At 41.2% G+C, this 12,333-nt stretch overlaps 1 protein-coding gene across 1 annotated transcript; it reads right to left on the bottom strand.

Moving 5' to 3' along the window:
* Positions 1 to 6,441: 6,441 nt before the first annotated feature.
* On the bottom strand, positions 6,442 to 11,676 carry MRPS30 (mitochondrial ribosomal protein S30). Its single transcript, XM_080370956.1, has 5 exons — positions 10,818 to 11,676; positions 10,430 to 10,575; positions 9,235 to 9,337; positions 8,550 to 8,726; positions 6,442 to 7,143 (listed from the first exon to the last, which is right to left on the bottom strand). Exons 1-5 carry the CDS (start codon positions 11,659 to 11,661, stop codon positions 6,875 to 6,877), a joined length of 1,539 nt encoding a protein of 512 aa, XP_080227082.1. The 5' UTR covers positions 11,662 to 11,676; the 3' UTR covers positions 6,442 to 6,874.
* Between the last annotated feature and the right edge of the window lie 657 nt (positions 11,677 to 12,333).

Raw genomic sequence — 12,333 nt, 5'->3', positions numbered from 1 at the left:
ATGTGCTAATTCAGCTCATGGTCAGCATAACACTATGCTTACAAAGGTGAAAAGCAGCATGCCTCAGAAGTTATATACTGTTTAGCCTGAGCAAAGCTGAGCATGTTATTTAGTAGATTTGTATTGTAATGAAATCTTGCTGAACATTTCCAAAATGTTTCCAAAGGCCAGGTTAGTGCCTTTGGAAGTACATTTAAAAAAAAAAATAATCAAAAAATCTATGTACCTTAGAAACCTAAATTAAAATTCCATTTTATAACTAATATATATGGATACAAAATTATCCAACTATGAGGATTTAGGAAGACAACCTATTTACATGCTTTAAAAAAACCCTAATGTGAACCTACATAATTGCAACATTAAGAATACAAGGGTTTTTTTAAAATATCCAGTCCCAAATTCATCATAAGTTCATCAACAAGCGCATGCTATTAAGAAACAACATCAAATTACAACTTATTTTCAAAACTATAAAATGTAATCTAATAGTGCAAATCCTGTGTGCAAACAGTTACAACCTCAAATCTTATTACCTGCAAAATATTAAGTTAATTTTAACTCCACCTCAAATTTATCTTTATGCTGTTGGATAATGCCTCTAGAAGCAGGCATTACTATTCCCCTGCTTTTGCCCCATTCTTCACTTTCCTTACCTACCTGAGAAGCTTTTCGTGGCGAAGTCTGCCTGTGTATTCACACAGGATTTCCCAAAGAGTTTATGTGGACGTATCTGCCCTATTAAACCAACAATAAAATATTTGACATGAGCTTTTAACAATAAGTGGATTACAGTGGGTCATTATTCATACAGGTAAACCACTGAAGGTAAATACCATCAGGAAAAAATGGTGTCCTACTCTAACAGTTCTCATTGGGAGGGTCACGAAATGGTTTAATTTGATATCTACATTTACATACAGAATGAAACACCTACATTCATACACAGACAACACAGGCTGCGTCACCACTGCATGCTGTTGGCCTCTGGAAGAGAGGAGACACGGGCATGTCAGAGGTCATATGTAATGAATTAATATACTGATAGGAAGCTCAGAAGCACATCTGCTTTCAGATAAAATTTGGAGACACAACAATTCAGTGTATAGCCTTAACTGCATTCTCAGTGTCAGTACTCTGCCAGGGAAGAAAGATGTAAAAAAGGGTCTTCTCTTCTGCTGAAGCCATTTGCAGCTGTGTATCAAGTAAAATTTGTCTGTGTTGAATTAATGCACAAACATGAATGGCCAGACCAAGACCAAAAGAGAGAAGGACCAGACCCAATGTCCACTGTTTACCCAAATCTCCACACATGGTTTCTTACTTCATATTAAGTGTCTCATCTACACACTGACCCCTAATTTATTTCCACAGAATCATACAGCAGTTAAGGTTGGAAGGCACCTCTTGTCTAGTCCACCCACCCTGCTCAGGGCAGGGTCACCTACAGCACGTTGCCCAGGGCTGACCAGTCTGGGTTTGAGCATCTGCAAGGATGGAAACGCCACATCCCTCTCTGAGTAACCTGATCCAGTGATCAATTGCTACTATATTGGAGAAAAAAGAAGAAGAAAAAAAAGATGAAGAAAAAAAAAAAAAAAAAGAAAAAAAACGTAGCATTTCCTGGTTTTCAGTTTCTAGACATTTCCTCTTGCCCTTTCACTACATATCACTGGAACAAGCCTAGCCAAATTTTTTTCACTCTTTCCCATAAGGTATTTATACACATTGGTAAGCTGCTTCCAAGCCTTCTCTTCTCCAAGATGAACAATCCCAGAATCTGAGTTTTAAAATTCCAAATCCTGATCACCTTCAATTACCTAGAGAAATGTGCTGGTGAGAAATTTACTTTTTAAAAAAAATAACAAAACAAAAAGTCTTTACAGGCAGGCTGAAATGTAAACCTGCTTGGGGATATCTGACTGACAAAAGCATGCAAGTTTACAGCACAGGCACCCCTTGTGTTAGAAGCTATACTTTCCAAAGGTGAAAACAGTCCCTTGAGAGCAGTGATAGTGTACTGAGTTGATTACAGATTAAAGGAATTTTGAAAGCAAAAAAGAGGAATGAAATGGAAGAAAGATTTCCTTTAATGAAGACATACTAAGATGAATTCGTATTGCTATACATGGAAATAAACAAATTAAATCAAGCATGACTTCGGAATGAGAAATCATATAGACAAGATTCTGTAGGAGGAGATGTAGTTCAATAAACTGAACTTCAAAAAGTTAATAAAAGACCAATAAGAAATGCTGAATGTTCATTCAAAGAATATTTCAGCTAAAGACAGAACCTTCAAATTATGCAGAAACCAGACACAATTAAAAAAAAAAAAAGATATATATAGAGAGAATAGATCAAAAAATATTGCAGATACTTTACAGGTCAATACAGCTGAGCAGACATCGTAAGGCTTCCTGTCTGGAAGAATTCTCTTTCCAAGAGCACAAGCTAGATAACAAGTCCTGCAGAGACATAAAAGAGCATGCCAAGTGTCCTTCTACCTCTTTGCCTTCTTCAAGGACTTTTTGAAAAAGTTGTAAATAAACTCATCATAAGTCACCTATTGCTGGTGGTAACTGGCCCTCCCAGGTCATCTCCAAAGTTGAGGAAACAATTGTTAACCTTCCATCTTCCAACTCCAAGACCAATGGGTTAGTTATCAGGCTGAATAGCATGGCAGACTTCAGACTGCCTTACTTCACTCTGAATTAGATACAAATAATACCTTTAATTTTAAACTCCACTCCGGTAGGAGGATGTCATCAGGTTCACAACTTCCTCCCTTTGCATCACAACGTGCATTAATAAATGTATTATTAGTGTCCATATGTTAACTCTTGTAATTCTTCTTAGCCTGTATCTAGATGTAGGACAGCCAAGTCTTCCAACAAACTCAGTCCTGAAAATTTATTTTACTGTGTATTTAAAGGGTAAGCTTTACATAATTTGTCAGTATACTAGAGACAGGCAGCAGCACAATCCCTGTAAGCATTACTGGCTTCCATTTTCTAACATTCTCCAACAGTTCATGGTCCATGATTTCCAGAATCAGGACAGGATGGCCTTTTTTAATGCTGTCTGAAAACTCTCCTGTAGCTAACCAGCCACAAGGTGGTCAGCCCTGCCAGGAACTCCCCCAGATAAGCACCTGACAAATATCTCAAACCAAATCCACCCAGACCTGCCTAAGCAACTTCTCATTTCTATCATGTTCTTGATATAACCTCAGCCTCTATTAATTGTCAAATGCAGTGTTACCAGCACTTGTCATCCTTTCACAATAGCAAAAGAGGGGGAGCAGTTACCTGTTTTTCCCTGCCAATCTCAGAACAACTATGGGATTCCACTCTACCACAACTCAGAATTTTCCAGGAATACCAAAGGAAGTTTCAGTCATGGAATCACAGAAATACTCCTCCCTTAGCAATTAACTGCCCTTTCTTTGTCAGGGATTTGTTACATTTTGCTTTATGGTGACTGGCTTAATTACTGCTTTTGGTGGAAATGCCTTTCTGTTGGAAAACAGAGAATGGGAATAAAAACCTTGACTCATGTCTGCTGTTCCCTGGTCCCAGAGAGAGGACTTCATATTAGCTGTTACATACATTTCTAATTCTTAGGTTTTTAGGATCTCAACTTGGGTTTCTTGAAGGTCTTGTCTCAGCAGCATTCTAGTACACTACTAGAACATGATGCACGCAGTTACATACTGTTTGCAACCAGTCTGGTTTTGATGTTCTCAAGTTTTGTCACTGCTAGCTTGCTTCAGGTTCCTCATTATGAGCTTGTTAATGTTCCATTTGCTTTGACACTTCTACCTATTTGGTAAGCCCATTTACTTTGACACTTAAACCCACTTGATACATTTCTTCCTCCATGAAAAAACAGTTCTTGTGCAATCTCTTCTGCGAACTTTCTTGGGCTTACGTTGATTAGCCTCCGTTTTGAGCCACAGGACATTATTCTCTTGTACTAGACCAGACTTCGTGCTAACTTAATGAAAACTTCACAGGTCTGCTGCTGTGGTGCACTTTGGTTATACTGCTGGTTCAGATTGGCTCATTTTAGCATAAAATGCACTTGAAAGCCCCTTTCATTGCTTCCATCAGAGATACACTGCCAGTATGTGTGGTCTCTACAGGGCCAGTAGGCCAAGTTGCCAATAGACTCTCCCACCAACAGCCCACTCAAGAGTTGCTCTTGCTTCAGGAAAAGAACCCTCAGTGGATTTCTCAGATAAAGGAGCAGGTGTCTTCTCCAATGATAGAAAACCTGAGTACAGAAGAGGTATCAGGAGACAATTCTGCATGACCAAGCAGACACCATAAATGTTGATGCTACTTCTCCTGTCTGAAAGGGAACAGAACTATCCACCCCAACAACATGGGGTCTTAAGTCTTCCCACCTCTCCCTTTCCGCTTTAATTTTGAGAAAGGCTGCTTAGGCAGTTCCATTTGAAGTCACCACTTGCAGTCTCATAATCTGAAACAGTACAGACAGAATTTCATGTACCAGCCATCCACTTGAAGATGATACAAGTTTTAAGCAAAATAGTTCAGTACTAGAGAAAATACTTGCCTTATTACGTAAAACCAAATCTTATTTTTAGATTCTGCTTTATGTTCCCCTGTGATATGATCCAATAGGCCGAAGCAGAAATTAATACAGGAAAAAGGATCCAAACTTGGAAATTTCCATCCTGTCTTCTTTGAATTGCCTTTCTTTTAAACAGCAAACTCAACAAAACTGAATGCTAAAGAATGATGCTCCCATGAGACTTAAAGGAGTAGAATCATGGGAGGTTTCTGCTGAGCAAAGCTCAATAGGAATGCAGCAGCTTCTAAGCTTTCTACTTTAAAGATTGTATAGCTGCTAAATGTTTAAAAAAAAACAACAAAACCAAACTTTCTTTTAACTTTAACATTGTCAGACTGCATTATACACCCTGAACAAGACGCAATATTGCTGTAGAAAACTGCATACGTTATGATGCAACTTTGTCAGTCAGTGACAAAAAAGCAGAACGATGCCCATAACACCTTTCTTCAGTAGAAGGTAAAACAGTGCCACCCACTGCTTTTCCAGGGTACCCTTTCCCTTCTGAGAGAGCTGCAGACAGCTGAAGTTGGTGGTTTGCTATTACAAAACAGCCAGTTCACACTAAGCCTTTCTCCCTTCTTCTCTCACTCCAGCACTGGGTTCCTCTACCAGGCTACACATCTACAGTGATATTTCATTCACTAGTAAAGCTGCACAAAGGAAAATAAGTTCTTTAAACTTGCTGTACTACAGCTGAAGCCTCAGGACAGAAAATGCTGTATCAAAGAAAAATAAGCGGGTTTTTACCCTGAGAGTATGAGTTTCTTTGATTTCACGTCAGCTTTCCACAGCCACTACTTGTATGCAATTCACAGTTTCAAGCTGAAGGCAAGACCATATTGTACCAACTGTAAAGACTGTCTGGTCTGCCAGGTCAGAATACCCAATTTAATTTTTTTAATATCTTTCCGTTCATTTTGCATCATGACTTTATCACACCAGAAAACAAGTATCAATCACTCACTTCTAAGCTAGGTCACATGTCATTCTCTACAATCAACATGCCTACCCAACAGTTTACCTTCTGTTCCTACATGGAACATTCACTTAATCCACGGATCAGCAGATCAGAACCAGTAATGCTCAAGCACTGTTAAGACAAAAAGAGCACTCAAGAACTTTTTATTTCCGTAAAAACAAACTAGTACTCATGCCCACCTTATTTATCTAGATTATTTTCTGCTGTTGGAGAAGGTAGCAACTATAGTTCGTTTCAACATAGCAAAGTACCAGTCAAGTAAGACTACAACTACCTCACCTTTCATTAGTAAAACCCTGTAAGCCAGTTTACAACAGTAAGCAGGATCTACAGTTGCTCAGGCTGAAGAACATAATGGCAAGCTTTTCAACAAGTGTTAACGTGACTCAGTACTCTCTCTTTAAAAGCAAACTACTTGACTCTTAACAAGAACCCTGGAAAATTCCAAAAAGGTCAGTCACAGTGTACAGAACTATGCAAAGTTCTAGGCATATTTAATTACCTCAAAACCAGATATACATCATTGATAAGCAAACATTCCTAAACAGTCCTTACATGTTCTATCTAATCAGAGATCCTAGTCATGGGCTGGGCTCAGCTGTGATATACTGAAAACAGCCATAAGACATGCAAGTATCAGCAATGAAAACATCAAGATGTCTACGGCAGAAATCAAGGTCCCAAGCTAAAGGGAAAACTATAGACTCCAAAGGTATTGGAGAATTCTCTCTGTGGGTCCTGAGGTGACAGCTAAAAAACGTATATGCATTTTCACAATGGAATCTTTAGAAGAGGTTTGATCATGTTTATACTATTGCTCAATAAATGTCTAAAATATGTAATCACACTGTCAGTCATTCACTTTTAAGAAACACTTTATTGGAATAAGTAAGCATTTAAGACAACTGATTTCAGGCACAAAATTAATTTTTCACTGCTGCTGAATATCAAGACAGCAGTTACCCAGCAACACAATCAGATGGTCATATGAATTCATACTTTGCTGTGATAGTTCAACATAGAGCTATAGATCCGCTAAAAGAACGTATTCACTTGACTCTGAATTAGTGCAATACGCTTTAAAGTAAATATACGAAAGATATTAAGGTATTCTAAACATCTATTTTTCAGTGTACAGTATCATACATTTAAAGTTAGGCCCAAATATCAATAAAGATGTATATAGTTGTCTGCTAGACAAATACTTGATTTAGAACAAGGCATATTCTAGCCCATACTTCACGGAGTTACAATGAAGTTCAGGCACATCAACAGGAATACTTTAATGATTTACAACTCTCTTGGTCTGTTTAACAGAAAACGAACCAAATTAAATAGAACTTCATCATTAAAGCCTTTCACACTACCATCTTCCACAACATCATACAATGGCTTACTGTCTGTACCCCAACAGATATTCTTCCGAGGGTTATTTTGAATAGTTTCTGCTGTTAGTGCTAAAGTATTTAGTTGGTAACAAAAAAAAGCGAAGTATTTTCCATCAGTCACTACTGCCTGTGATACAAAAGGACGGGTCACATCTGCTTCACTCCAGAACCCTACAAAATAAGGAAACAGCACTAGTTATACAGGACTCAAAACTCCTACCAGCATACACATCTAAAACCCCAACCCCGATATATAGAAAAATACTAGGAATTGCAGCAGCCGCTAACTAGGAGAAAAATTTAGCAACACAAGCACTCTTCACACAGACTAACTAAAACATAACAGTTAAGGGTATTTCCAAGATCAGCGACAGTGGCACATCTGCACTGACTGGTAAAAGCCCTGCACTGATGAACCAAGAGACTTTTCAAAATTACTTAAGTCATTAATGCATCCAAGACCTGCAACTGATTTGAGGGGAAATGTCTTAAAATTATTCCATGCTTCTCACAGGCCAGTGAACTTCTGTTTCATGACAGAAGCATGCATATGTTATGTAAGCATAACTGATGACAGTAACCAGCCAAATAATACCAAGACCACTACTACGTCAGTAAGAATTAATGCTTCAAGCAACCCCCGCTGAGCATCAATACTCTTTCTACAATATTTTCTTTACATACTTATGTGTGTGTGCTGGCACACACATTAATATTCTTAAAAGATATCTGGTATTATATGCAATGAGCACCACCAGAAACTGTTACAGAACCAAGAACAAACTTTGTAATTTGAATCAGGCTGTCCTTATAATTCATGCTTACAACTGTGACCAGCTTTGAAACCAAGACTTACTTGACTTCAGCATTTTATGTCCACAAAAAAGTCAAACTTTCTAACATAACGTTATCAAAAAGATTTGATGCAGAGCCAGCAATATGCATCACAGTCAAAGGAGTTTCTTCCATGTGTTGTTTCACAAGCAAAGTACGCACCAGCAGCTATCTTCCAGTAACACTTGATAATTACATTTACATGAACAAGCGGAAGACCGATTTGATCTATCCATCCAGGTCTTCTGGAATTTATAGACAAACATGGGCATAAAATCCTAATGTAAGGCTGATGACATTTTTCTTTCACCGATTTTAGTTTCATAGAATAGACACTTCTGAAACAAGGGGCTGAGCAACAGTTGTTTCAGAAAAAAACACCAAACTGCTATGTACCACCTTTCTCCATAACATAACTTGCCTGCGTAACAAGCAAGTAAATGCAGCATTGAGGTTTTTACACAGACTTAGCATTATATATGAAAAAATATTTTGCTGCATAATTAATTCTCCTTGAGTCAAAGTACCCGAAGACAAAGTCTTAACAGGGAATTACGAAGTTTTACTAGGGAGCTACCCTTGTATAAGGTCTGCTTCATTCATTGGTTCAATTAATTTTCCAAAGACCTACTCAAAGCATGGCTTTCAGAAGAAAAAGCATGAGAAAAAGGTGGTGGTGGGAAAAGTCAGAAGAACTTTACAGCAGGTACTCATCACCAGGAAGAATTTTTCGACTGTCTCACCTTGATACATTGCTTGTGCTGCTGTCCAGGCAAAGAGACTTGCAATACCATTAGCTCGATAAAGAACTTCAATCTGGTCCTCAAGATTTGCTCTTATAAACCTCTGTCGTTTTAGTTTATCAGGAATAAGATGAAACTGTGTATGTCCATAACAGCATGGATCTGCTACCTTTGATCCTGTGTTCCCCAAAACGAAAAAAACTAAGTCAAGAGAATACTATTATGCATACAAACATCTATTCCCTATCAGACTACAAACAACGGAAGATTAGAACCTCTACTACAGATCTGTATAAATGCTGAGATTCCTCCATTTCTGAGTGAGACTGGGGGGCTTGCCCAACTCCAGAAGGCAAGAGTTCATACACTGAAATGTCTCTGAGGAGATGTATCAAAATTCAAAGCCAGTTTTCTGCCAACCAACCCAACTCCTTCAAGCAAAACTGGACACAGTAGCATACACACAGGAGGATGCTACTCTCCCTTGCCTCACTGACATGGAATTCCAACAGAGATTTATATTATATATATTTTTTATCATTTATATAGTACAATTATATATAAAAATATACAAACATTTTTTTCTCTTGATGGGAGGAGAAAGGTTGCGGTGGTGGCATTTGTTCTGAGGTTCAGTTTTTCATGAAAAAAATGTGGTTAACATTTCATGACTAGAAACTCTTACCTATAAATACCTTGTTTTCATACTGCCTTTTGAACAACGGCAGTTTGGATGGTTTGTGATCAATAACAGGAACATCTCCGAGATCTGACTCCAATGGTACAATCTTGAAGGAAGCAGAAGAAAGAAAAGGCATGATGTAAGTCATGTTTCTGACATCAGGCTTCACACAATATGCCACTTTCTGGTCAGTGAGTAGAAGGTGCAAGTCTTGCTTACATACACCAGATATACACAACTTTAAATCGTTTTTTGCAACAGAACTTCTTGTCTTGTGACAAGTGCCAGTACATGCAGAAAATCCAGACATCAATATAAGATTCAATATATAAAAAACATTGCGTGAAATGGTACTAATAAAGCTGCCAATTGGTACTACCTTCAAAACCAGAATCCTCTTCTGCAGAAAATAAGAGAAAACATTTCTAGTAGCAACAAATGAACCTGAAATACCAGAGTGAGTTCACAGGTAATCAGTGTTTTGCACTATGTAACATTGTTAATTGCCTAGACATTCTTCCAAAATGCCAAGGCTTGTTACATCTGACAGTACTAAACTCAGAAAACTGTATACTTAAGGTCACAAGAAATGTTCAGTTCAGCATTTACAGAAATTGGAGCAGTTTTCTGTCTGTGGTGGAACCTGGGCAACAGAAATTGCCCAGTTCAGGCAACACAATTACCACAGGCTACACAATTACTACTGTAGAAACCTACAGAAAAAAGACTAGAAGACTGAATCAGCTTCCAAAAAAACAGAGCGTTTGAGCAAATAACTGTTAAGCAGTAGTAACAGGTAACCAGCTCATATTCAGATTATACATGCTCTCTCTTACTCAGTTTCTTCTCCATTTGTCTCATCTTACTCTCCTCCACTAAGAGGGTTTTACAACACATTTCTTATTTTCACCCTTGCTTACAAGCATAAAATAAGTTAAAAGCTCCATTTAATTAAGCGCAACAACATGCATTATACCTAGAGGATAAAGATGACCAACTTTAGGTTCAGAAGACTCTCTCAGTACTTACAAAGTATCTGCCACAAGACAGTAAAGCCACTGAAACCTGAAAAACGCACAGGTGTGCTACATGTCTGTTTAACATGGTCCTCCATGTACCATCTAGTGCATGGTTCAGTACTTGTCAGAAATGTAAATGAAAACACATGCAATTAACTTGCTGTTGAAAATATCCACACCTCTGGAAGCTGCTTTGGTACACGGATCTGGAGGTGCGGGTTATCATCTATCTGAAATCGCACAGGATCAACTCTACCCTTTCGATATCCACGGACAACAACTTCCTCACCATGATGCCAGTAATAATTAACTTCAGGTTTCAGATCTGAAACAGAACAGATGGGAAGAGAGAAACAGAATTCACCCCTTTGCACTTAAAACCCTCCCGATTCCTCTCCTGTATCTGTGGTAAAACATAAAAATCAATGTCTACTTGCACCATAGGGGACAATGGAGATGAGAATTACCAGTCATGGTCTGAACAACTCCACAACACTCCTGCAGGGTTCACGGACAGTCCCCGCGGCCCAGGGGCTACCCCTTCCCTCTCCCACCCCAGTTTCGCACCCAGGGAGGAAGCGGCCAGCAGCGGGTTGCGAGTGGACAGGAAAGCGGCGAGGGTGGAAACGAGCTGCGTGAGGAAGGGGCCGGGAGTATGATCCTGATCGCGGTAGAGGAACGGCCGCTCCTTATGCTGGTAGAAGCTCTCCTGCAGGAGGGCATCGCAGACGAGGGAGCGCAGCTCGCCCACATCCAGGTACGGCGCCCTGGCTGCCACCGCGGGCTCCGGAGCCTTCACGGCCTCTGGTGCCTCCGTTCCCGGCTCCGGAGCTTTAGCGGCCTCAGGTGCCGCACCCGCCGGTGTCTTCGCGGCCTCCGGCGCCGCTGCTCCCGGGGCTTCGGCGGCTGCCGACGCCGCTCTCGGGGGCAGCCCCGGCACGAACACGGTGTTGGTGAAGCTTCTGTACCAGCGGTCGGCGTTGAGGGCGAAGGTCTGCGGGTAAACCATGTACTTGGGCCGCTGCAGCTTCCCGTAGAGCTGCAGCTTCTCCTCGATCGACGCCGCCGCGTGCACCTGCTGGTTGAAATGCTCCAGGCGCCGCCGCTTGGCCGCTTTGCTTTTGGCCGTGGCGGAAGCCACTATGGGCGGGTAGAGCGAGTCGGGGGGCTGCGGTGGGACGGGGGGCTCCGCCTGCGAGAACCAGCACCGGCCGTGCCACAGCAGCAACCGCCGCCCCTTGAACGCCGCCATTACGCAGCGCCGAGAGAGAGCGGAAAGGGCGGGGTTCGGCGGCCGAGAAACCTGATTGGCCGCGAGGGACCACGTGCACGAGCCAGCCTTCCAACCGGCAAGCTCCTGCCGGGGCGCGAGCGCGGGCGCTGCCGGAACAGAAAGGCCCCACCCCTTCATGTTCCGGCACCGCGATCCATGTTCTGCGCATGTGCTGTAGGCGCCTCGCCGGGACGGGGACTACAGCTCCCAGCATGCTCAGCGGGGGGGCGGCCCTTGCCGGGTTCCCTCAGCGAGGGCGGTGACAAGAATCCTTCGCCGCTGGCGTTCGAGAAAAGGTGATTGCGCCGGTTTTCTCCGTGCTCAACCTCAGGCGATAATTAACCGCCGCTGCTTTGAAAGACCACGCGCTGACTCTAAATGACCCTGATAATGCTCCCTGAAATAAATAGATTGAAATCTTTTCTGTACAGAACCCCTACGAAGTATTTTGTACAAACCATGAACTGTGGCAGAAGTAAGAGGTAATTTACTGACGTACAAAACCTGGAGGTTTGTATGCGTGTGTCTCAGCCCAGGGCACAGAGAGCACAGGCCAGCCTGGTCACCCCAGCATCCACCAGTGTAAATCTGGGCCTGGTCTACACTCTTGTGCTGCAGGAAAGGTCCATTTTTACGGGATTGTGGGCACCCACAGCACTGGTTGAAAACTGAAATCGCAGCTAGTCAGAAACTGCAAGACCTGTGAAGGTGGCTTTAGTAAAGGAATTCAACTCTGCTAAAATTCCGTCTTTTATGACATTTATTTAAGAAACTGGAAATAAGCTAAAATTGGCATACACTGCAAGAAGT

Source organism: Falco punctatus (genome assembly GCF_963210335.1).
Source record: "Falco punctatus genome assembly, chromosome: Z".
Lineage (NCBI taxonomy): Eukaryota > Metazoa > Chordata > Aves > Falconiformes > Falconidae > Falco > Falco punctatus.
Note: the sequence above shows the minus strand (reverse complement) of the source record. Positions and strands in the feature narration are given on the sequence as shown.

Bases quoted from the DNA above. Each gene is read 5' to 3' on its own strand.
- MRPS30 (XM_080370956.1), bottom strand. From the start codon at position 11,661: ATGAAGGGGTGGGGCCTTTCTGTTCCGGCAGCGCCCGCGCTCGCGCCC. The intron at 9,338-10,429 runs GTGTGGATATTT...GCTTCCTTCAAG, and splicing joins TACCAAAGCAGCTTCCAGAG to ATTGTACCATTGGAGTCAGA. The intron at 8,727-9,234 runs GTAAGAGTTTCT...TGGGGAACACAG, and splicing joins TGAAAACAAGGTATTTATAG to GATCAAAGGTAGCAGATCCA.